The 27,338-nt window shown below is 38.0% G+C and overlaps 1 protein-coding gene across 4 annotated transcripts; it reads right to left on the reverse strand.

Annotated features, from left to right (window-relative positions):
• Positions 1 to 303: 303 nt before the first annotated feature.
• KYAT3 (kynurenine aminotransferase 3) lies at positions 304 to 25,999 on the reverse strand. 4 transcript variants are annotated; one of them, XM_074906530.1, is made up of 14 exons: positions 25,903 to 25,999; positions 21,358 to 21,476; positions 18,126 to 18,184; positions 16,734 to 16,878; positions 13,563 to 13,712; positions 12,724 to 12,810; positions 11,220 to 11,342; positions 11,013 to 11,133; positions 6,983 to 7,059; positions 6,009 to 6,098; positions 5,187 to 5,373; positions 4,098 to 4,171; positions 3,571 to 3,657; positions 304 to 2,184 (listed from the first exon to the last, which is right to left on the reverse strand). In XM_074906530.1, exons 2-14 carry the CDS (start codon positions 21,454 to 21,456, stop codon positions 2,113 to 2,115), a joined length of 1,371 nt encoding a protein of 456 aa, XP_074762631.1. In that variant the 5' UTR covers positions 21,457 to 21,476; positions 25,903 to 25,999; the 3' UTR covers positions 304 to 2,112. The 4 variants fall into 4 exon arrangements, with proteins under 4 accessions (XP_074762631.1, XP_074762632.1, XP_074762635.1 ...); XM_074906531.1 differs by having other exon boundaries at positions 21,358 to 21,486; positions 25,903 to 25,933; XM_074906534.1 differs by lacking the exon at positions 25,903 to 25,999 and adding an exon at positions 19,691 to 19,764 and having other exon boundaries at positions 21,358 to 21,474.
• Between the last annotated feature and the right edge of the window lie 1,339 nt (positions 26,000 to 27,338).

Genomic DNA, 27,338 nt, shown 5'->3' on the forward strand with positions numbered 1-27,338 from the left:
TTAAACAGAGCATAAAAACATTGTAAAGAGAGGTTGATAGAAGAACCCTTAATACCTTACTGCTGTTGTGAGATCCCATAACCAATTATGTATGTACTCACCTGCTAACAACCCAGCTATCTCAGGGAAATCTTAGATTGTAGAAAGAGGGTTTTAAAAAAAAAAAAATTAGATAATTGTACTCTGTAGCTGTTATTCAAGAGAAGCATGATGCAATGATTTTTAAACTTTTTATATATAACACTGATGAAAACAATATTACTTGTGCAAGGTTTAATTGCATTAAGAAGCACCTGTTCCAAGGACAAGAAACCAAAATTCAAATTTTATTATTTTGTATCATTTCAGAGGCTTAAGAAATTAGAACATTCTGATTCATATAAATCACACAAACATTTCATAGAAACCTATGTTTTTACCATGTATTTATGCTAGAAAAATTTTCTTAATTTTATAAAAATTCACTTTTCAATTAAAGCAGCAGACTACTTTACATTTTCCTTTCCCTCTTAGTTCCTGCAACAGCACAGGTCTTGAGTGCAACTCACATAAACAGATTTTAAACTCCTTATAAAATAGAGTGTAGATTTCACAGAAATTTAATATCTTTAAAAAACAGTTCCTCTTGGAATTTAATGTAGGAATTCCCACGTGAAATTCATGCTGAAATTTCAGTTAAGTTATTTTAATTACTAAATTGATTCTTCTACATGAAGACTGCACACCACCTTAAAAATACCAGGCAACCATCTTCTGGCAAGGTGCAGGGAATGGCAGTGCATGACAGCTACAAAGACTATGGAAGTCCCAGCTACTGACTCCCAAAATCTCAAGAACTAATGAGGAAGTCTAGCAGCTGTTCTCACAGCCCAATTTCTATGCTTTTTTTTAGGCCCTGGCTATGGTCAGTCTGATGCAATTCAGTTAAGATTCCAGCTGTGTGATCACAGAATGAGTAAAACACCCACAAAACTAGTTACTGAATTTGTTCAGGCTTTCCACTATAAGGCCTGAGAGAAGAATACAGAAACAACATGCAGAACATAATACACAACCATAAAAGGTTACCTACCTGGATAGCTTCTGATAGTAGGAAACCCACCCACGGATTAAAATATCTCAGAGAAAACTGATATAGGAAGCAATTAGAAAGGAATTCTCCATACTGATCTCTTTTGGAACAGGCCTTTAACAGCTGAGCTTAAAACAAAGTTAATTGAGCTCTGTAGCACAGTATTAGGCCCATCTCTGTGGTGCCCCTAGGTCTAATGAGTTTGAAATAAGTTTGGTGTGAAGTTACCAAAGTTGTGAACATAATAAGAAAAAGGATGACAGGATTAATTATGTCACAGTACATCTGATTGTGAAGGAGCCTCTAAAGCAAAGTCTTCTATTTTGCTTTGTAGATTCATCCATGCAATCAATAAATAAATAGGTAGATGTGATTAAATAGAATTCCTATTCTAGATCCACTGTTATAATTTTATTGAGGACTGAATACTTTCAGAACAGCACACATGACTACTGTGGGAAGATAAAATAGTAATTATGCAACTTAGCACTTTTCAATCTTGCCTATAGTATAAACACCGTACTGATTTCATTCAATCACTTTATTTAAACTGATGTAATTTGTGCATAGACAGGGTAGGCAGGTATGTATGTAGAAAGTCACTGCAATTATCTAATATAAGGCATATCTTAATTTTCCTCCACTGCAGGCTATTGGGTTTCATATACCACCATGTTTAAGTCTCGCCCCTAGTTCCTATACTATCTCATACCAAAAACTTTCTCCCACGTCTTTCTTGTAAGTTTTAAAATACCTATATCATCTATTTATTTTACAGAGAGTCCTACAAATTTTGTCTTTCAGTCAAACAAGTGAATCCAATAGATCTTTTTAGGAAAAAAGTAAATTATTTTAAAAAGACTGAAAATAACCTCTGAGTAGCATTACACATATTTCAATAAATCACTATTTTAACCTCAGCAGGTGGCAGCACAAAGTTATTTACAATGTCATATGAATTCTGTACTGTATTAAGTAATTTGGTTTTAAATTTGCAATTAAAAAACCCTACTATTAGATAATTATACTAGATGGAAGAGTTAATAAGAAGAATCAGGCTGTTTATTCCAGTTCTTCAGGATCACTTCAGCTGCATCTAGTGTGCTCTCCTTCTGCAAAACAAGGAATATCACTATTACTGCAAGTATGGAGTTCTTGAAAAGAGAGTAGCAGTCATGATTATATCATCCCAAATCAATATTTTGCAGTTTCACTTGCATCCTGTAAATATCTGTCAGCTAGGGTTTTTTTTCATTAACAGTTATAGCTACAAATCTAGACTACACAAAAAATTCAATGCTGATTCCTTGCAAATATTTATTAGGTATATTTAAAAGATAACATATTTTCTCAGCTTTCATACTATCAAATTTAATGAAAGCAATACTTCTTATATAAATGCCTGGCATTTATGCCATGATGTACTTGGCAGCTCTATACTGGACATGTGCAAGCAGTTTCCTGATCTTTATGTATACAGTTGGGATTTTTAAATCTCCATGCCACAAAGTTATGCTGTGGACTACTTAAACATAATCCCTCTAAATATGGGTAATCTATCCACTGTCCAGTTGTGTGGCTTGGCTACAACCTGGTGAGTCATACAAGTAGTCTTAAACTTGACATGATAAGTGCTGTTTATCCTGGGCAAGCCACATTCACAACCAGCAAGTTTCATCCTGGTTGTTACTGGCTCAGTTTATATCACAGTCTTTACATCTCATCAAAAGAGCTAAAGAACACAAGCAGAAATTCCCCTTCTTTATACTCAACAGTTAAGGAGTTGCACATGTTCTATTATGCTGACTCCGTTACAGAACAATCAGGAAACATCTTAGGGTTGCAGGCTTATCAAAGCCCATGTACCTGTCCCCAAAGTCTTTCAGTCTTTTCAAGAAGAGATTCAACAGGAGGAAGAATACACGAAAAGGAGATGCTCACAAAATGGCAGCCAGTCAATTCACAAAAAAAAAAAAAAACAGGTAAGGAAACTTCCCGTGTCTTTGTTTTCTTTTGTAGTTTGGAACTTGTGTGAAACCCTACATATTTTCAGGTAAGTGGGCTGAATTTGAAGGTGACCTCTTCACTGGTTTTGCTGTGGGAAACTGTATGGGCATGGGGTATACCACCTTGCTATACAATTATTCTCTGCTCTGGATTATAGAATTCACCTTAACTGATAGCGTACCTGTGTCATTCATTTTCACCACTGGTCAAGAATGTTTTTAAAAATCAATAGAGTAAGCTAAAAAGGCCTCCCCACCCAGCTGTTTTCTGCCAGTTGCCCTTCTTAGCCGTGCCACCCACATTTATGGTTTAAAGTCCCTCAGCAAAAGGACGGTTGAAGCTACTTCATGATGAATTTTACATCAAGCTAACTTTCTGTTTCCTAAACCATCCAACTCAGGAGAACCTGGGCAAAATGTATCAGTCTCTTGCAGATTTCCATACTGCATTGGTTTTTGGGAGTCTTAAGTCTACCCAGGACACAAATTTACCTTAATGAAGCAAAACCGTATATATTTTTCAAACTGCCTTTTTGTCTCAGGACCACAGAATGCTGAAAGAGGAATTGCTGACAGCTTCTGAAATATAAAACAGAAATATTATTTATTTTATATATGTATAAAAAAAAAATCTGTTTTAAGCGTGATGATTTTACTATTCCATTTCTAGGACTCTCCCTCCCAACATGTGAGAGAAAGATAAGATTTGGTTTTGTATGCCCTAGCTAGCCTTAACTAAATTCAAACTTTTCTTAGGTAAAACATTTCAAAGGTACTTTTGTACAACTAGCATTTAAGCATGCTAAAAGAAAAGTGCTGGGCCCTAACACAACTCTTCAGGATACCTTCTCAGCATATTTAGCAGTATTTTAGCCACAACATTATCAGCAGTTACTATAAACACCAATAATATTTTTAATGGAATATCTCTACTATGTTATTTAATAAGCACAGTTGCACTGCTCTTGATTTCAACAGAAAAGCATTTCTAAAACTGGAGTATGACTAAGACACCTTACCTTAGATGTTATCATCCATCTGACAAATTTATAATCATATGGTTGTTTCTCATCTACATCAGAGAGATCCACATCTAAAAAAAATAAATTTAAACCAAACATGTAGAATTTCCTAGACTCCATTGGGAAGGCAGCACTTAATTAACAGCACTTTATTATAGTTAATATTTAAGAATAAATATGTATGCTTTTATTTTAAAATATAATTAAAACATTATACTATAACAATTAAAATAGGTCAACAGATTGAAACTTTCCATTCTGACCCAAGCACTTTCTTTCCATTCAAAGCAAATGTATCTTAGAAAAAAGCCATGCAGTACTCCTGAGTCCTCAAGTCTGGGTTATTAAGGGATCAGGACTGTGGAGGGTACGAAAGAGTGCATTTACTGCATGGATAGCAATAATCACTGCAACTGCAGTTTTCTCATCTGTGAAACTGTGGTATCTAAAACTTTCTGAAACATGGTAGCACTGCAAGGTCCAGCTGTGTTTAAACATTTCTGTGCAAATGACAAGTGCCATTAGGACCAGTTAGTGAAAAATGTGGAACTACAAAATATTCCCATGGGAATTCTTACTCCAAAGTTACCAGAACCTGAATTTTCAAAAGGTTTGGTAAATCTTTGTATCATTTTACAGTGTTTAGAAATCAGAATACCTCAAAGAGCCTTCACGGTATCACTTCAGATTAAAAAAAAAACCAAACAAACCAACAAAATAGAAAGGGGAAAGTACAAATGATATGAACTCAGGATATTAAGCCAGGTGCTTGGCTCTCAAACTTTTTCATACTCATAGACCTTTTGAAAGTAGAAATTTTTATTCACATCCTTTATCCTCCCTAAAACCTTGTCAAAGCTTTGTAAAACACGGACAGTAGTTAGGATCACAAACAAAGGCTTTGCTGAAGCTAATAAGATCTACCTCCCAGGCTAAGGTCAAACAGAAAATTTCAGTCCCAGTTCATACTTCTGACAACGTTATGCAAACATGAAATGAGAATATCTTTTAAAATGAAAGTTGCATTTTCAGATTAACTCTAATATTCGCTTTTCACATCCTTTTAAATAAATATTATATACTAACTTAATGTAGAAACATCAACAATCATAAAGTATCCTCCATCTGGAATGACAGGCTTCAGTCCAGCTTCTTGAAGTAGCTGAGCCATCCGATCACGCTTGCTTTCCAGCTCTCGAGACAGCGAGTAAAAATAGCAGTCTGGGTCATCCATGCGTTTATAGTCTATCCAAAATGCTTGTGCCAAAGCCTCCTGGAAACATAATCAATGTTCAAAGTACTCACAGACACTCAGTAAACTCACAGACACTCACACACTTCCTACTGAAATCACATGGATTTTTCTTCGATTCTGGCCCTTATTAAGCAAATCGGCATATACAAATTACACAAGGAATGTCCAAGTGTGTAATCTGTTTGTTACTTTGTGCTGTGACAACACCCAAAGCATCCAATCATTTGCTAGGCATTAATCATATATAGAAGTCACAGTCCTTGAAACAAGTGTTTACAATCTGAATTGAAGCTAAGTTTAAATTACTGATAATAACGTAACATGGATAATATAAACGAGTAGACAGAGATAATGCTCAGTAAAGCAAGACCTTATTGCAGCAACTTTTATTTGTATTTGCTAGGAAACCACTAAGATTGTCATATTTTATACAAGAAACAGCAGTTTGTAGACGAAAGAAGAAAGAATCTGCAAGACTGATTTTTGGTTTTTTAAATACCTGGTGAGCTGATCAAACCTGTCTCCTCTTCTTGCACCCCAGAATATATATTTTGACAACTAAAAATTCATTGTTGGGATTATTGTTTTATTACAGTGAGGCCTACAGTTCTCCTACACCAGAAAATAACTTTCTCTGCTCCATCTATACCTACCTGTAATGGAGTTGGGCAAGTGTACAGCGTATTTTGGTGAACAACTTGCAAATGCTTAATCAGGTTCTGGGGGCCAATAGACCAACCAAGCTAAGGGAAGAAAGCATGCATATGTTATAATACAGCGGCGGTGTTACTAAAAATTAACAAAGAATTAAAATTAGCCAATGTCTCAAGTTTGCTATTTTAAGAATTAGTAGTGAATTTCTAGTGAATTGATAAAGAATTAAGAAAAGAACTGGTTTACACAAAGTTTGCTGAATGATGCCATTTTAAAAAGTCTAGATTTGAGACAACAGTTATAGTTTCATTTATCCCTATCTCTCATAGGGTACTGAGCAAACTTTTAACTTTTCATATAACCAAGTTTAGAAATCAAACTAAGCATTTATTAGGAATGTTATTTCTAATTGGTTTAGAATCTATTAATCTCCTAAGTCTCTGTGTCAAAGGTGGTTTGTGTCAAAAGCTCACTATTGAATTGTACGTGTCATAGTTCAGTTTGAACACAGGTGATGAAGAAGAATTTCACTGACAAACTGTTAAATATTTTTGTTTACTTTCCGATAGGTATTTTAAAGCCAAGCAAAATATTGTCATTAAATATTTTACAGAAATATAAGCCATTCCAAAACATACCATTATCACAATCTGAAAATATCACCACAAAACTGGAAAGTTAAAGTATGATAATATCCATAGTTTCTCCAAGAATCTTGACTAGTTTTGAACAAATCATACTATGTTTATTTTTTTAGTATTGTTTTCTCACATGAGCTTATTAATCAAGAGCAAGAAGATAATTAAAACACGGGTGTTCAAGACAGGTAATTGCTCCAACTGAATGCTATTTTCATGTTTTGGAGACACTGAGATTTGCTAGAAGACAGGTCATAAAAACAGAGACTTTTTCAGTGTAATAAATGCATTCTGTTATATAAATAACTGCACTCTTTTATATTGATTCTTCTTACCTTCCAGCCAGTTACACTATATGTTTTTCCAGCACTTCCTATAGTTACTGTTCTTTCCCACATACCTGGCAACGTAGCTGTATATAAAATAGAATCAATTGAGTACAGGTGCGCTCACATATTCCATGCAGGTAGAACAACCGTACTGCCCCTAGTTCAGAGCTATATGTTGATATATCACTGCAGCATATTAAGCAAGCAACAAGAATATTCTAAATTCATAGCAATTGTAACAAATGAGAAGGGATATATGGGCCAGTGCTTTTTGGCATGAAAAGAACATAAGGATTAATAAAAGGAGAATGAAGAGGCAGAAAATGAAAGGCATAGTTTGTGAAAAGTACATGTTAGCTATCCTCAGCTAAAATGCATAACTATTCATAAGATACAATCTGAGAAGTGGCTACCCATTCATCTCAAGACAGCATTATTTCTGATGCCTGATAATAGCACCATATACAACATTAACTCACGCACTGCAAGCCGTTTTAATAGAATTGTCCAGTTCAGTGTCACTGGCCATCTCAGACATCAGAAAAATAAAAGAATTACTAAGACTTCTAACCCAGAACCAAACACCATAAGAATCAGAAAACTAGCAGAGTGAGTAAATAAATTATGTTTTGTTATATAACTTGAACATGCCTGGGACTGACTGACTGACAATAGTGGCTAGCTAAGGATCTCTCCAGAGATTAAGCGATGCATGGAGGCCTATCTCTGCATCTGGTAGGAAACCAAAATTCCTTGTTTCATTTCCAAGGAGAGACAGAGCTTGGGTCTCTTCCTATAGTTTGCAAATTTTTTTTCTGTACACTGCTTCAAGGGAGCTCTATTTGGACTCTTTAACTTAATTCCTTTTCAACAGAAACAGATAAATCAAGACACACTTAAGTCTGAGACACAAAGAAAGACAAGGTTATATCACTACTGAAATTGCAGTGGTCAACAATATCCAGCTCCACCTCATTTGTACCTGAGAACCACTACCAATGAATCTGTCAATTGTTAAATCCCCTCTCTGGGGAAACCAAAGTTTTTTCCAAATAAAACCACGGAATTTCATAAGGAAGTTTTTGCAGCAGTTATCCGCATTAGATATGGTATAAGCCTTTGCAGTTACTTGAAAACATGTATTATATTTTTTTGAGCACACTTGCCAAGAAAAGAAACAAGCCAGCAGGAAAGAAACTCGTATTTCTATTCGCCCACCCATATTCATTCAACTGCTGTGACCTTGAAAACAAAAAGGCAGCTGAACAGATGCATCTTCTAGCTAGCTAGGTCAAGAGTGTAGATCACTTCCTAAAGACAACCAAACTAGCTCTCACAGACTGCAAAAAGAATGGAATTTCAAACCTAATGGCCTCTAGAGAGACTGTTTTGCCACACAGTCATAGGAATTCGACCTTGGAGGTAGAATGTAACAGCATTTCAAACCATAGCAGCACCAAAGGGGCACAGTGGAAGAAGCAGCTCCATTGCTTTTACAAGCAGCAAGTTTTAAATAGGGAAAATCCTCTGTACCGTATGGCAACATCATTATATGACACCATAACCAAGTCTGACTACAATTTAAAAACTAATGAAGTGCAAGCGAACACATATAATAAGCCTCTTACCTGGGATGGCACTCAGCTTGTTGAGAGGCTCATTCAGAACTCTCAGTTATGAGATGCAATCTCTAAATCTGCCAGTGCAACCCTAATCATTACTTAGAGGAGGTCCGTGGTTTTAAGGAAGTCAGATAATGATGAGAAACATGATGGAGTGCTCTATACTACAGAAAACTGCCTCAGTGACAGCACAAAGACGGTACTAATTTTATGATCTGTGGCTAGCAACCCCTGTTAAATTGTATCAAGGAACCACCATCAGACCCTGTAAATTTATGCAACATCCATGTTGCATCTCTCAGAAAGTATCACTGCATTATGGAATATGTAGAGGTTAATATGGAAACACAAGAGGTTTTAAATAGTAAAATAACATTCTTTTTTTCTTCTTGTATTATCTTTTGTATACTTAAAAAAAGTAGTCTAAGAAACCTAAGTTAAAAAGAGCAGACCTGGTTTCTTTTACTGAAATAATGTCATTGCTTATAGTGTTACCCTGAAGGTTTTATAGTCATTTTAACACTAAAGGTGATATCATGGGATCTGTTAGAGAATATATACCTAAACCTAGCTAACTGTCCAAGCTTTAACTTGCATTATCATCACACAATATTTTTACATTTTAGGCTAGGCTAGAGAATGCTTTTTGTTCAGCTGGAAACATTTTGGTTTGAAGCATTAAAATGACAATACTGACACTAACAATCAATAGAGTAACTGTGTCTTAAGAACTCACCACCTGTCCACTAAGACAAAATGTAACTGACAACGTGAGTGTTCTGACCTGCTCCCATGGCAAAGGACAGTGGATTACCTTACACCACCCACAGAGATTTTCATTCGGAGGATGGCTATTTGCATGATCCACCTGCTAAGCCATGAAGAAGGCATTAATTTAACTCATTTTACTTTGCAATTGGGACACGATAAGCCACACATGATCAGTTACTGTGGTAACTTGTTAAAATGCACTAACTCAGATTACTATCACATGAATGTACCCAAACTGTTCCCCTTCTTCTATGTCTGAAGGTCTCCGAGAAGGTGTCACTATCAAGGCACCACAACAGCCATGAAATTAGGCTACTTTCAAAACAGACTCATAGCCTATGCATGGCCAGTACAATCAATGTACTGCACCTGTATGATCAGCAACTGTATAGCTGAGCTAGTAAGTATTGCAAGGCCACTTAGATATAATTTCTTTTTTATTATTTATAAGATTCAGTTTTTACAGTGATGTAGCCCCCACTAATGGAAAGTTTCTTGTACTGCCACTCTACATATATGGAATTGAAGTGTAGAAGCAAAGTTATTCAGTGTTCAACCAGCAGTAAAACCAGGAAAAAAAGCTAAGCTTTTTCATGTCTGTGTATTAATGTCTCTTGATTTCACTGTTTAATCTCAACTAGATGTCTCTGTTGCACACAACTGAAATGTACCTTCATTATGACAATAAGTACATCACAACAGATACCTCATGCAAGATGAACATGCATCAGAAACAAAACATCTGTACATGCAAGAAGGAAGTTTTGGACTTTAGCCAGCTCAAATACATCAGCAGATCCAAACCAAGACCACCATACTAGAAACTTTTACATAAATGCTTAGCTGTAGCATTATAAGATTGAGGAAGGAGTTCAGTGACCTGCACTAGATTCACTTGTTCTAAGACAGTGGGAGTGATTCCACTAACTTCAGTGAAACTTGGATGAAGAAGTAAAACAAGAGGGACAGGGACATAACATCCTAATTGGTTTTCTGGTTTGTTCTTGTAATGGTGCTTTACCCCTGTAGCAATGCTGCCTGAAGACTTGAGCATGCTTTCTCACTGCCCATGAAGTGACTTACTTCACTGAATTCAACGACCATTATTTAACAATGTCTCCGCACTTTGGAGGGACAGTGTTCATGCACTATCTCCACACCAACCTTTACACTTTTTTTGTTTTCTTTTTATAAGTAGTGGAGCAAAAACAACTGTGTTCCACATTATGCATTTTCTTCATTGATTATCTCTACAGTGCTTTGAGAAGGAAGTTTTAATCCATGTTCCTTCTATTAGTTCTTCATTAAAGCACAGTCCCAAATACATACACAAATAGCAGTTATACTTGTCATGGTCAACAAAGTAACTGAATAAGGACAGGATATTCAGATAAACATAACTGATTTATTGGCATCAGTCCCACTAGTTTCTATGGATATCTGCTCCAAAGTCACAAGAGTTTTTGGAAATTACTCTTTAAAGTATTTTTCATAAGAGAAAGGGGGTCTCCTCCTTAGAGTATAAACATTGTAAAATAGTCAAATCTTGACATCTGAGCTCCTTCCAGCAACCGTTATCTTTGAGAGGCATGTTTACAATATCATTCCACAACCGTTTCTAAGATGCCACAAAAAATCAGTACCTATTTTAATGTGTTTATTTCCTTTATACACCAGCCATTCATACACCTCATCGCTGATGCACAGGGTATCATGTTTAATACAGAGATCAGCTATTACTTGAAGCTCTTCTCTGTTAAATACCTGGGATACAAGGAAGGGACAATGCATTAATCATAGTATTTAAGGCATACTATGAAATTACAGTAGTGTTAAAGCAGGACTCTTACCTTGCCTATAGGGTTGTGCGGGGTATTCAGAATAATTGCTTTTGTTTTGGAATTAAATTTATTTGCAAGTTCAGCAGGATCTAATACCCAATCAGCACTAGATGCAGAGTTTCCATCATTTTTCTAAAAATCAACACAACAAATTTATGCATTACTTGAATACAACATATTACAGCCTAAACTGAGATGCACAACGTATCACCCTCAGACACTTTCATAACCATACTTGACGACCTATCCAAGCTGTCCTGCTCTCCTGGGAAAAGGCACTTCTAGGAACAGGCAGGGAGACTAAGAGCAAGTTAGATTATTATGACAGTGGCTGTCCTCTCCTGGCCACTGTCTGTCTTAAAGCCTCCCCAGGAACTGGTTTCCAGGATCTGGTTTCCCACATGCTGATTATAACATTGTGCAATACAGGAAGCCCAGTCACATGACAGGAGGGTTTATGGCCTTCTCAGACACTACAAGTGTGTGCATGCTTGGCTGGAAATATTGATCACCACTGGAGAGATTCAAGTTTTCTTCCTCCTTGTCCATATGAAAATGGTCAAACAGTTAAAAATCTGCACCACTGAGGCTCTGGAGTTGCTGTGGTATTACACACCAACAACAGAAGTTTGGGGCAATTGCTACAAAGAACAAAGAGCATGGCCACACTAACTTGCTGACACCTGCACATTATGGGGAGAGTGACAGACCAAAAACAAGGGTATGAAACAGAAAATACTTGGAGAAACCCACCAGTGAAAACATCCCTAGAAGGAGGGCACCCAGAGGAACAGTCTTACCTACTCCCACTGCAGTCCCAGAGGTTTTGTCACTCTGTTTTCCTGATTTCATGATGCTCGTGCAACAGTTCTGCCTAAAGAGCCCCTCAGCCCTCCCCATGCAAGGCTGCCAGTCACCTAAGGCAACGGTAACAGGATCAATTGCATCCAGAACAATCCTTGCAAGCTGCCAGCATAATGCCAGCAGTACCAATCTGAAAATTACCCCATACCAAAATTATTCCTTTTTACCAATAAAGGAAACAGTAATTCTCGTATGTATAGCAAATATGTCTACTGCCTGGTAGCTCCTTATTTAGTAAGCAGATTTTGGAAAAGAAGATGTGTTCTGTCATTGTAGGAGTTGCTGAAGGGATCAGAAACCAAATCTTTTGAAAACCAGCAGATACAGAAATTGCACTGATATGTGATCCTCATTCCTTTACTTGCACTGAAAACATTCTCTGATGACATTCAAAAAAGGAATTTTGATCAGCTTTCAGAATGCACAAATGAAAGTAAATGAGAAACACTGTCTGACCTTCTCCAACATTCATAAAATATTCTATCTGCTTTGGATTATCATTATCTTAGACTTACAATATAGCAATCTATCTCATTTTTTTATAATTGGATATTATGAACAATTGTACAGAAAAGCATCGCCTAGAAGGTGTTCAAACTGTATTGAGTATGGATGAGAAATTTTATGAGATAAATAAAAAGTTACTCACATATCTCAGTGGGATAAAAACGGGCTTTGCACCCGCCATCTTTACCATTGGTTCATAACAGTCATAAAACGGCTCTATTATTATTACCTGAAATTACAATCATCAGTATCAGAAGCAGAAAATTTACTGTGCAAGATACCATCATATTTCCAGATTTACTTTGGTGGTATAACTTGATAATATTTCTGGCACTCCTTCCTGATCTAACATTGCAGAATATTCCTCTTTTTAGAGCATCATATAACAATGTCCTCTGTCTAAGTATGATAAGCACTACTCATTTCTGAAAACACACACAGACTGTTCTTCTACAGTTACACATTACAACTATTAAGATATAATATTAGAATGTTTGGGTCCTGCACACATACTTGAAAGCTCAAGGCAAAGATACAAAGGTGGGAGATAGCAACAACAAATTGTTGAACGACAGTACAGCTACCCTAATTCTGTTCAAGAAATTCCAGGATTTCCAAGTACCTACAAATCTCAGAAGTGCAACTTAAGTCCTCAAATTTTATCAGAAGAAAATTTTCAGGTAGAAAAAAAGGACAAATTCAAGAAAAATTGCATAGAGGCTAGACAATAGGGGAAAAAAAAAAAAAATCACAAAAACCAAACCTGAAGGCTAATAGCAGAGAACTGTTACAAAAAGAGAGAAGTGAGTATCAGAGCAACAGAAAAGGAAAAAAAGATACAGATAAGAATACATTATATAAGCAAAACCAACAAAACACTGGAAGCAAAATGCACGAAAACACAAAAAGTTCTTGTCTACTACAGATACAGATATCCCCCCCAAATATTTCAGTATTTGAATATTTCAAATAAAATCTTACTTCGTCTCCCTCTTCAATTAATGCTTGTATTGTACTAAAGAGAGACCCATAAGCTCCCACAGTCACCAGGATATCTGTGAAAGGATCAATCTTTCTTCCACAAACTCTCTCGTACACTTGAGACAAGGCTTTCACCAGCGACGGATGTCCCTGTTCAAAGCAAACAAATGCAACTGATTGGTGTGTTCCTGACAACGTACAATGCCTATGTTTGGGGTTTTTTTCCACATATATCAATATAATACATTTTGAAATAGAAAAATACAAGATGAGACCTCAGTGTTAATGGCTGTTGACAGGTAGCATGGTTTAAAGTTTTTCCACATTAGGGAAGAAAAGTGGCTTCAATTTATTCATATCTACTAGGAAATTATTTTTGTGTATCTGATGCTTTTTTAATTTCTATCTTATTATCACATCTCAGAATAGCTCCGGGTAGCTTACAGGAGAGCTAGGACAAGAGACAGGGAGAAAGGAATACTCTGATACCAATTCATCCTCACCTCCTTTAGAGTCTCTTTCCCACCTGCCCATATTTCTGTCTGAAGCTCCTTCTGTTTCCTTCCTTATCTTTCAACTAAAAATTATTTGGTGCAAGGGAAATCTTTTTATTCTGTTTATATACTGCTGATAAACAGCACTTGTGATCAAAATGATGATTCATATAGTTATATCTCAAATCTCAGAGCACCGTTCACCATTTGTGTCCCCTACAGGGACATGGTGGTTAACGTACTCCTCTCAAAATGTACAAACAACATGAAAACAAACATGCAACAAAGATCATATACAATATGGAAATAAGGAGGCACGATTCTGTTTACTGGGGAAGACTATAGGTTTCCTGCTGTGAAAATCTTCTTTCACTTTGGATACCTGGTAGAAATAGATAACTGCTCCTTGAGAAATGCAACTATGTAACAAAAATCCTCTCTAAAATATCAAACATTGTACCTCTACGCACAAGGCATAAAAATAATGAACTCTTGTGTAAACAAAAACATTAGCATAAATTAAGGCTTACGTCATTGTTGATTCAAATGACAGCCATTTCTTGCCATGAGTGTGTCAGCTACCCAGGAATGCTGCACCACTCAAGTCACGTTAGGCCACTCTAGAGGCCATAGTCCTATAGTCAGTGAGATGCCCAAGCACCACAGAGAGCCGAGACAACGTCTCAATTATCGGATGGACGTGCATCACTCAGAATCGTCCCTCCCATACTTGCTACCACAAATACTTGTGCTCAAAAACCTTAGAAGTGCCGAAGTTTGTAGAGGAAGTACAAAGGCTGAGGATGGGAATATTGGTAAAAATTCCTCTTTAGTTACTACCTATAGTAGAATATATCTGCAAACATTCATAACTGTCATGGGAATATCAATCTATTTGGAAATGAAGAACAAAGTGATAGAAGTATATACTGAATAATTGCATGCATTGGGAAAACTATATTTATGTTGGATTTGCAAATTGATTTAGAGAATCAGTCTGTGAATATCTGTCAGAAGGTAGACTGTAGCCCATTCTCTCTGTAACCTTTCCCTGTGTGCCAAGGCTCCTCCAAAACTTCATCTGCCTGGTAAGCAAAAACTTTTCAGGTACCTTATTGTGGGTGATGAACATGCTAATGCTTATCTAAGAAGTTCACTAAATCCCAGCCATCTTGTGTGTGTGTGTCTGACAAAATAATTGCTTTATACTTTCAAGTTAATATATATTATTGAGAGAGGTTTTTATATATCTATACATATATAATCTCATACTTGCAGAGTCTTTGCACACAGCTAAAAGTGATTAAACAAAATGACCCAAAAAGGGATAGAATGAGACTAGAGTCATTGGGGATTTTTTTTTTTAATTTTCTTTCTGTTCTTGCCAGGGCCCTGAGTGCCCTAATAGGCCTTAATGGCTCTGACTAGCCTCACCTGGGGCCCCTACCCAGAGCTCTACCTCTGGTCCAGGGGGTCCATTTAAGTGCTATGCAGTAGGGTTGCTAGTCTACAATTCAGTTACAGCCATGCCTGGACCTAACCATAAACCCTGTTAAATGTGGCCTCTACCTGTAGATTGATTTTTACAGCTTGACCTTAGACCTGCTGTGTCACCCTGGACCTGCCCAGTGATCACTATGTTATGTCTAACTGTGGATAGCATTGCCAGGCCTGACCTATTCACTGACTTCCTGGCTTGACCTCAGGCTTAGCTCACCCCTGTGAGCTTGCCTAGGGATGTGGGCTGACCTCAGTCACCGTGTCTGGGCCTGCCTTGCTCAGGTACTATGGGACTGGGTCCAGGCTGCTGAGGCCTCCACCCTGCTTGCTGTGACAGCTTGTCCTTTAGGGAGCTCATTCTAATGCATGCAGATTCTCAGAGAACAGGCAAAAAGTTATGTTGGAAGGTATACACAATGATGTCCCAACTACCAACACAATTACTGACCTACTAGTCTATACAATGCTTTTCTATCACTGTTGCCTAATGCGGTCATCTAGAAAAATATTAGATAGACTCCTCGGGGTCCTGTAGCAATCCTGACACATGATTTGCAGTTGGGCAATATGGTTTATCTTTACCACAAAATAAAAGAAAGACAAAACAAACAAGGAACTGGTCGTACTAAAACAGTAATAGTCCACTTGAATATCCTGCCTTGGGCAATGGTAAATGCCACACACTCACACCCAACTCAGAACAAACTCCACAAGCCAACTTACAGAATCGGTACTATCTTCTAGGGGCAAAATTCATCACTTCCTAATCTCCATTGAAATCTGCTAAATGTTATGGGTGAATCTTTTCTTGATCCTAGAAGCACTGTCTCAAGTGGTGTCAAGTATTTCTTTTTCATTCTACCATTATCATGTCTGGTTCATGTTTACACTGACCAAAATCAGAGGTAAATGTATAATTTACACTATTTAAACTATGACTTGAGTCTTCAAAGATAATCTATGCCAGATGTGCTCTACCATTTTGCTCTTGCTGAAGGAGTCTGCCTTGAAGAAGCCTACACAGAGGATGATCACTAGTAACAGATAAAGCTACAGATCAACTTAATTTCAGACATTACAGTATGACCTACAGATAAAACCAATTTAAATCAAAGTCAGTTTTCCCCTGTGGCACATGCTCCACTGAACTTGGGTCCTCAAGCTCCACACTACTTACAAAGCCTCGTGTGTACTGGTTCAGTCTGTCAACTGCTGCTGCCTTTGCCAGCTCTTCTTTAACATAGTCTGGAGGGGATATATCAGGAAGGCCTTGACCAAGATTAACAATCGAGGGATCTGCTGCCACCTTTGTAAATTCAACCCTAAAGGGAAAAAAAACACCTTAAAGTTAACATACCAGATAAAATTATCTTTTCCTTCATTAGCATTAAAAGGCAAAAAAAAAAAAAGAGTATTTTACTTTGACAAATTCATAGCAGTGGAAACAGGTTTAAGTAGAGTGCTCACATGGAGAGATGTGGCTGAAACAATGTTAAGTAACCACAGGAGTCAGAGGGAACCCAGTAACAGGCTGACTTTCCGCATCCAGAGAATAACTTTTCTGTCAGCCAAACTGTGCTCAGAGGTACACATGCATACACAGTAACTCTGGATATGGGCAGAAATGGAACACTACTCTCTTTGCAAAATGAAGTAGACCTAATTAGAACAGGCACATTGAATGATTTAAAGACTAGATTCTGTCAAGTGAAGCTGTCATTTAAACTATCCAGTCACCTCAGAGTGCTTTTTTTTTTTGTAATTGTAGGCAACAGACAGCTGTTTCAGGCTGTTCATTAACTGTTCCTAGTAGCCTGCCAGATACAAACGTTAGGATTGTTGGACAACCGTTTTTCCTCCCTTCACAGGTAAGCTTTGCACTTTACCCTTTCTTCCCTATCCAAATGTTAACAAGATTAAAAAACAAACCCCAGAACAAAGCATCAAACAAAAAAACCCCACATAGCATCACAGTTCTGTCAAAAATTAATACAAATTGCTAAAAATGAGTTTGAGGCTGGATGACCAAAACACCTTGTGCATATATATACACAAATATATACATACAACTAATTCAAGCCCAAAATAGTGTTTCTACCAACCAAAAAATATCCCATATTTACCACTGATAATATTGCTTTAAGACCAATTTAATACCTAGAAAGAAGTGTATTAAAAATAATTAGCTAAATTATAAAGACAAGTATAATGGCTTTAAAAAGAAATCTGACCTGGTAAACACGAATCAAGTGTAACTGAAATATATTATTCAACAAAAATAACATTTAAATTTGAAAGTCAGCTATACTACCATGCCCAAGAGTTATACTTGTTTTGCATGGTTTACTAGATAAAGACAAGCCCAAGCCTAACATTTAAAGCTCAAGAATAAAATTAATTCACACCTTTAATAGAATTTGATTCACTGCTTCTAAGCAAGTACCGAATATATTTCAGCAAAGATAGAAATTGCTATGTACCTTCTTATTGGCAATAACTATCAATCTGGAAAGAAAATACATCAGCCAAAGACATTTTATAAAATTTGCAGATATTTTCATGTACTTACCACACATTACTATCAAGGCCTTCAATTCGTCTTGTGTTTTTGTGTCTGAAGGTCATTGTCTGCAAGATCCAAATACACAGACAGAAGGTTTTTGTTAAGAAAGACAAAGTACTATATTGTTGGATTCTGCATGACAAACCCTCCTTCGTGCTTTCTCAAATATACCATTGCCAGCTGAATTCAGTAGTTACACAAAATTATAGACATGTTCTTTCATTAATGCTTCTATAATAGCTTGAATTCAGACTAACAAGAAAATATACAAAAATGTCCTAAATTCTCATTCATCATTATCTAAAGCCACTGAACTTTCAGCAAGGATGGAGCAGAGGCATAATTTAGCTCAATAGCTTTAAAAGATGACCTAAAAAGAAAAAATAGGGTACATACATTCTTTTCTATGATACACTAACAACTTAAAGACTGTTATTTCTAGCTCAGTTCCTGCTCAAACCAGTTTGGAAAGAGTGCATTTTTGATGTAATTTTATTTGTTAAACTGATGGGTAAGAGGAAAATAGAAAAGACATTTCCTATTTCATTCAGACTTTTAAAACTTTAAAGTATTTACTTACAGCAGAGCAAAACCACATTAGAACATGTTTTTGCTGTATATTCAGACCTTCAGTTAAGGTCTTGGAAAACTGCTTTAGAACAGACTTTCAATGAGTACTCTCTATAAAGGCATAGAAAAACTTATTGATAATTGTGGTGGTTTTAAACTAAAAAGAGAAAAGAAGGGGGGGATGACACATGACAGGGACACGGACAGACCCAAAACCAGATTTATTTCTATGTGCAAATAAAAAAAAGTGCAAGCCCATTTCTATCTTTGTAAACCAGCTTGATACTGGAAAAAATTACATTGGAATTACATAGTCTGTCAGTACTTCAGCCCCTCCTGTTTTTTAAGTCAGACTATTGATTTTAGTGACTTTTACCACTGCTAACTATTGTTATTGTCTGAAAGATTCAAAAACCATTGTCTAGCTACCATACTCTGAAAAGAACATGTCTACATTACCATTAAACTCCAAGTTTCAACTTTGAATCAATGGCAATAACTCATAGGAGAAATATTATGCAGGCATGTTCGCACTCAAGCTGTTTACAGTAATGAAGCTACCATATACAGAGTGATTTGATGAACAGGAAGCTATAAAATTAAACAGCTACTTCTCTGCTCATATGTCTTCTTCTACAGACCTGATTCTGACCTCATCTATGAAACACAAACACCAGAGGAATCAAGCACAGGACTCATTTTATTTGTCATAAGGAAGAAAACCATTAAGATAACTAGACAGGTGAAGTTGTACTTCTTGACACAGAACAAGAGGGAGTTAAGAGGGAATACTGACTAGGTAATCTGTACTATATCTATTTAAAAACATACATACGGTTTAGATTAATCCAATTTAAGTGTATGTCTTGGTAAATATTATTCATGTTTGGCTGTACTATATAAATACAATAACAGAGATACTACTTAGACTGAGCCCCACACACACATCTCTTTTCACATGCTAGCATACTTCTCGTACTACAAGGAACAAGAAGTCTCACCTTGAATCCTTCCAGTTAATAATGAGAATTCTGTATGCTGCCATAGGTAAATTTGTTCCATTGACCAGCTCTTCCTGAAATTGTTTCAATTTGCTAAAAGTGAAAGGCTTATCAACTACAGGACTTTCATAATTAACTATAATGTAAATCTTAATTGCATTACATAATTTTCCCTAGCTAAAAGTTTACAAGTAAAATAAGACTTCACCTTACAGCACTCATACGATTTTAAGTTTAAATATTTAATAATTCAAGTCTTCCTATTTATTTTTTCTTGTGCCTTGAAAATAGTTTTAAAACCAAATAGCTGGACCTGGATTAGTTTTCATATTCAGCTTACAGTGAGATTCAGGTCCAACCAATTAGCTGACATTTAAAATGACACCTTAAGTAGCATTCTTTCTCCAAGAAAGTCATAAGAATTCTTAAGACTCATTTTAGCCTAGTTATATCATCACTTGATAATCTTCAAGTCATTTCTAGGTGTAGGGCTAGGATTTCCATGAGTTTAAGATCAGTGTTAAGCAGGAGAGGTATGTCTTCATCCAACTCTGACCTCCTACATTCCCTAATACTTTCTATCAGGGAAAGCACCTGACAAAGTCAGGTGCTGCTCCTATTTATCTTTCTTCCTAATACAAAGAAACTTCTGATTAAATTGAATGGCAATATGTTTAACAATGATAGAAGCAAATTGAATGGCAATATGTTTAACAATGATAGAAGCAAATGCTTTTACATGATGCACAATTAAATTGTGGAATTCAATGTCAAAAGCTACAACTGAAGCCGAGATCTTAAGAAAATTAAAAAAAAAAAAAAAACAGGATTAGATTTCAGCACTTTTAGTGAGATCATCCAACTCCATTAAATAGAATACAAATACAGCATATGAAAATCTGACTCAGGCAAAAGCTGACCTTCAAAGTGGTTTACATGCTAAAAGAAACTTCTCATATGGGCAAAATATGCTACAACTGTCCAGTATAATGGTTTGAACATCTGTTTTGAAGGATCTGACATGTGCCTTGGTTGACCCAAGCTGCTGACTAGATGAACTGTTCTGACCTGGGAACACAATTTACATTCCGATGTTCTATATGCAATGCAGAGTGTGACCTCTAACCACCTACCATGTTGCAAAGCTCTATTTTCTCTCAGCAAAACTGGAAGACTTAAAATGAAGTTACACAATCTTATAAGCTGTTAAACTGGGAAGTTGAGAAAATTCTGTATAAAAAACAGTTTGAAGAACTTTATATACTCTGTTTTTGTAGCATCAAGAAGCACTACTACTCTCATTTCATTAAAAAAAACCTGAGATACGAATAAATTATCAAAAGTCTGTGAGACTGAACCTGCATCTCAAGCTCTAGTGCCCTAACAACTGGACAATCTTTCTGGCCTGATATGTGCTAGAAGTGACTTTAAAGACTGGAAAGGCTACACAAAGCAATAATTGACAAATTCTGTTATGCTAGTGTGGTTAAATATTTGATTGATTCAAATATCTTACTTTATTCTTGATATTAAATGTTTGGATCAATGTAACAAGAAATAAAAAAACCCCACAGCTAATGCATATATATTGGCAACATTGCAAAATTAGTTCCTCTCTAAAATATGGCATGAAATAATTTTATCTATGAAGCTGAAAGAATACTTACTGCAGAGGCTGAAAGTTTGATGGATCTGGAGAGCAAATCTGTTCGTAGTTGGTATGTTCTAATACCAAGGCAACAGAAGCTTCGCAAAGCAAAAAGCATGCCTGCATAATAAATGTGACCTGAAAAAAACTTACAGATTCCAGGAATGAGTTTCTACACATCACTAAGCAATTTAAAAGATAAGATCCCTTTCTCTTCCCTTCAGTGATTTTGTTTCATTGAAATAAGTTCTAGTAAATTATTACCTTATCACATCTGTAAGCATAGAGGATGCAACTTTTTAACTAACAGCACTGCAAAATGTTTCTGAATATCATCTAGAAGGAAGGTTTCTTCTATTTGACAGCACTGATCTTTTTTTCCTTGAATGACAGTTAAGCCTAAATGCAACTCAAGGTTCAAAGTCTCTCTTAGAATTGTGAAAATGTGTTTGTGTCATTAACATTGCTATTACAATTAGACAGAATAGAAAAAGAGCCCAATTTTTAAAAAGTCACAGAGCTGTAAAACTGGTGTCCTATTTCAATTGTTTCAAATCAGGTATTCTGAAACTGGGATAATTAAGACTACCAGTCACACTGGAGAAGCAGGCCTACGCACTTTATATAATTATACTAAGTTTTGCCACAGTGACTTGGCAAATATGCCAGAAAACAGATAGCTAGAAATGACGTTCTGTGTGGAGCAACAGATCATTCGCTGACTAGAGAAAATATGCCTTGTTAATCAATAACTATAAAAACAAGAACTGTACTTCAGGCAACTACTTCCAGAAAGTATTTTTAAATGTATATACCGGATGACATTCCCAAAATGACTGGAATGTTCAAGACAAAAACATGTAACCCATAGACCTATGTCAGATACACAATAGCCACATCAGTATAATTATTAACTTTGTTTTCCATAGTTTACTCATTAAAGAACAGATAACCCCTGCTTCCCTCCAGACTTTGCTACCTGAAAGGGGAAAGAAAGCAAAAACAAAATAAAACAATTTATTAGCTCTATTAGAAACAAAGGAATGCTATTGCCTGTTAAAATAATACCATGCAAGCCTTGCAGGTAGATGTAGAGAAGGTAATTCAAAATCAAAGTAAAATATGATTTTTTCATTAAGAAAAATGGATTTAGTCCAACAAGAAAGTGTGCTTGACACTTTCAATGTAAACTAGGAGAAAAGGTTAACCAATGCTCCGTTTTAAGGATGCCTCATTGAATGAGTTAAGTTTTAAAAGTGTGTTGATTTCACCTTTCTCTTATTCCAGTGCTACAGTCAGTCTCAGTTCTGAAATTAGGGTCTTTCTCACACAGTGCTGAGTTGTAGCTAACTCAATGAGACCCTCAATAATACCCATGTCATTCCATTGCATTTAGCAATCTGCAAGTATACAACTCATAGATGCTTCCTTTATAAAAAGAAACACTGGCAATTTCCTCAATTCTGCAGGCCTGAGAACAAGCAAAAGCAGCAATTAAATCTTTGACACTAGTCAGCAGACAAAAAAAGACACAAAAGAAATATATCTGTTTAAAAAGACTTCTAAATACATTTTAAGTTACTTTTGATAACAGCACTTAGCATATTTGACATAATCTTTGATAAGAGCTACATGAAATCATGTAGATTGTGAAGGCCTCTATTTCTCTCCTTGTGTATGCTTACAAAAACTACTTATGTAACATACAGATACTATCTTAAAATGTGACTATAACAACAGCACTATTCTCTTGGAGTCAGACCAGAGACAGGATTACTCTTGCAGCACACTGCAAACACTTGCAGTAATAAGCACAGAGGGACAAACATGCATATCTTTGCCTGTTTCATTTTATATTGAAGAGTAGCAAAATGAAGTAAAAAACTTGCAAACTTTACATAAAACTAACGTGCAACTTTTATAAGAAAAATTATTAACAGTTGTAAATATTTCTAGCATTAGTGCTATGCTGCACTAAAGACAGCGTGGTACTTGGCAAACCATTATTTGCCAGAAGGCAAATCATACAAAACCACAACATAGCATGAGGAGCAGTAGACCTGCATCACTGTGGCGTGGTCAATCTCTGCAAGTACCTGAAACAGCTGAAATGAAAAAATTATATCCACTCTTTAACACCACAGAAATGTAGAAATTGTGAAAACTTTATGAGGAACATAATGGAAACAATACTTTGCTGAACAGCTTCAGTAAGGAAAGTCAAAGAAAGCACTGGCATGTAACATTTGTCCCACTACATTTCAATCTTTGTGACACTCTGCCAGAGAATGCTGAACAGCATTTGTTCTCTCTCAAGAGCACTCAGAGACAACACTCCTGGCCACTAAATGGGAAAGCCTCCTATAAAATACTTTTATGACTTTTTTTTCTTTCTAAAAATACCTCTTCTCTCTTCTGCAACCCTGAATACTTCCATTTAAGCTACTCTAGGAAGGAAAGGCAAAGGCCTCCTTAATATAGACAGATACCCTACCACACTGATCTCAAAAAAAAAAAAAAAAAAAAAGCTTTTTTTCTTCAAACACACAAATTTGTGTGTTTTTCCCAAACACACAAATTAGCACTATAATTGTATATCACAGGTTAATACATATCAAAGGCTCAAGAGAATTATTTTCTGTTACTTTTAGGGTAAGTACATACTTATTTATTACCTCTGCTTTTTGGCAATGGCCAAGTATGTGTAAGACATCTGTGAGATGTTTTATAATGTCCTAACATAAGGGGTTTTTATCAAGATAGAAAGTTTCTTCCAGCTCAGGAAAGTTACACAGTGCTAGGCAGCTACAGAGGTACTGCAAACCCTGTTTCAACTCTCTTAAAAATTTGTAAGGTTCTTCAAACACAGAAAATGCACTGGTCCTTGTGGGGGAATGAAAAGGTATTAATTTTTTTCTTTCTTAGTCTTATTAATGTCTCTTTTTTCAATCTTGGAGACAGGCATTGGCTTCTTGGCCAAGAGTCATGTCTGTTAAACTCAGAAATTAACAGTTAGGAATACTTTTCATCCCGTTCTAATTTTCAGTTCTCTGAAGCATTAATGCTTTAACTCATAGTCAGTCCTCCTGGAATTCAGGCTTGCATACTCATTAACAGGAAAATGAACATGTTCAGGAAAAAAGGATAACAAATGACTACTCCTGCAGCTTCCTATTCTTTTTAGGGGAGCAAGAAACAAGGATAGCTACCAAAAAGGTCAACACCATAAATGTTTTTTAGTGGGGCTGGGAGGAAGACACATTCTGGTTGCTAATCTCATTTACACTCAGATTTGGTGATTTAAACCAGACTGGAAGATATAGTTAGACTTTGTCATGTGAACTCTATGAACACATATGTGTGTTAACAATCATTTAGCTCATGCTGTGCTTTAGAACCACTCCGGCACAGATACAACCTCTGAGTTGCAGGCTCTTCTGCTCCCCGCAACAGCTGCCCAGCCTCCTGGTAATACTGACCTCAGATGCTGCTGTACCACTGGGGCATTTTATGAAAAATGTTTGTAATGAATTTTCTTTTTTTCATTTGAAACTAAAGGCCAGATGCTGCTGTCCCTTCATTTTTGAGCTTCCGTTATACCACCTCTATAAAAACAGCTTGAAAAACTTATGGTCAGATCCCTTAAGATGCTGCATTTTTTCCATGTAACAAGTAGTCTCATTTTACTGTGCATTCTTGGCAACGAACATTACCAGAAACACTGTAAGCCCATCAGCCACCACAATAATGTAAATGTAGTCCCTGTTACATTTGTGTGTGTTTAATGTTTGTTGGATAGGCAAACCTGGAAAATGTTACATCTCAGCTAAACTTTGTGAAGCCTTCGAAAGACTGGATGAAAGCTTTAAAGAAAGGGTACCACCTTACTAAGGCCTCTCCAAAACCTTTTCTTCTACCATCTAAAAGTAATAAATGACACATCAAGCCAAACGAACTGTTGCTAAAATTGCTGGATTCAGGGGTGTTGGGTATCCTTATTAAGGACACTGAACTTCAAAAGTGCTGTATGTGAAGGATTTGTCATAGTAGCCAACATTCTGTCATTTCTTTTTCCATAATCTACATGGAACTGAGAAAACTGAGCGTGGAGAAATAAATTTTATGATCTGGAAAGAGGAAAGGGATGAGGTTGGGTTTTTTTTTTTCTTCTGACTTGTTTCCCCTCATACAGTACTTCGCCACTAAGCCACTTCCTATTGCAGTGTATGCCACTGACGCCCTGCACCCACGCTATTTTTGAACCCGAAGCACTCCGCGTGTGCAGCGCCACGTCTGAACGGCCAGACGCCGCCGGGCACTAGGAAACCCCCTCCACCACCGACAGGCCCCGCGTTCTGCGGCAGGGAAGCGGCCGGACACCGCGTTCACCGGGCCCACGGCACCGGCTTCGGGCCTCTCCGAGGGCCAACGACCGCGGCCACCCGCCCCCCAGCGCAGGCTGCGGGCCGGCGAGGCCCTGCCCACCCCGGGGCCGCTGCCCCCGCCGGCCCTCGGCAGAGGGAGGCCCTGAAGCGGCGTCTCGACCCGCGACACCACAACTCACCGCCCCGGCACCGCCTCCACCGGCCGCCGCGCTCCCGCCCGCGAAGGCAGGCGCGGAGCCGCCGGGGCGGAGCTGAGGCGCCCGCCGGCGCCGCCACCGCCCGGAGCGGGGCCGGGGCGCCCGTCTCCCCGCAGCCTGCGGGCGCTCCCTCGCGGCGCCTCAGGGGAAGGGGCGGGACGGCCCTGAGAGAAATGGCGGCCCCGAAGGGCAAAGAGGGGCCCTTCCCTCACCGCCGGCCCGGGGTGGGCCCCGACTGGGCCGTGAGCGGCCGAAGAGAGTGTAAAGCTGCATGGCCCGAGATAGGTGAAGTCCTGCCCCGCGTCCGGGGCGGGTTGTACAGGACGGGTTTCCCGCGGGCGCCTCCTCGTAGGTGCCCCGGAGCTGCCGAGGGAGTGAGGAGCGGGCCGCGGGCGGTGGGATCGGCGATCGCGGCCGGGAACATGCGGCGGGAAGGCAGCCGGCCCTGCCGCGGGCTGTCGGGCCTCGCTCCCGGGGGCAGGGGATCCGCCAGCGCCCAACGCCGGTGGTTGCCCTGCGGCCGGCGGCTGAGGTGGCACCGCACAAAGGTCTCGCCAGGAGACGATGGGGGTGAAAGGCTGCTGCTAGGCGGGAGGTCTGCTCGCAGAGTAAGGCAGAGCGAGTGACTTGGCAGAACATTTTAGAAATGTTTCTCATTTCAAAGTTCTAGAGGATTCTTTGTCAGAACTTGAATTATGATTTTTCTGATCGCTTCATACTCAAATACTTCTTGATGCAAGGCTAGACACACATAGATGTAGTGTCTCCTGAGCAACATAAAAACTGCCGCTCAGTTGGAGTGAACTGCACTAATTAATTTACCTTCTTTGGGCTGGCTTTCACAGAATCGTCTAGGTTGGAAAGGACCTTGAAGATCATTGAGTCCAACCATTAACCTAACACTGACAGTTCCCAGCTACACCACATCCCTCAGCATTATGTCAACTCGACTCTTAAAACGCCTCCAGGGATGGGGACTCCACCACCTCCCTGGGCAGCCCATTCCAACGCCTAACAACCCCTTCTGGAAAGAAATGCTTCCTGACATCTAGTCTAAACCTTCCCTGGTGCAACTTTAGGCCATTACCTCTTGTCCTATCACTTATTACTTGGTTAAAGAGACTCATCCCCAGCTCTCTGCAACCTCCTTTCAGGGAGCTGTAGAGGGCGATGAGGTCTCCCCTCAGCCTCCTCTTCTCCAGACTAAACCCCCCCAGTTCCCTCAGCCGCTCCTCGTACGACCTGTGCTCCAGACCCTGCACCAGCTCCGTTGCCCTTCTCTGGACACTCTCAAGTAATTCAATGTCCTTTTTGTAGTGAGGGGCCCAAAACTGAACACAGGAATCAAGGTGCGGCCTCACCAGTGCCGAGTACAGGGGTAAGATCCCTTCCCTGTCCCTGCTGGCCACGCTATTGCT

This window comes from Athene noctua, chromosome 5 (genome assembly GCF_965140245.1).
Source record: "Athene noctua chromosome 5, bAthNoc1.hap1.1, whole genome shotgun sequence".
Lineage (NCBI taxonomy): Eukaryota > Metazoa > Chordata > Aves > Strigiformes > Strigidae > Athene > Athene noctua.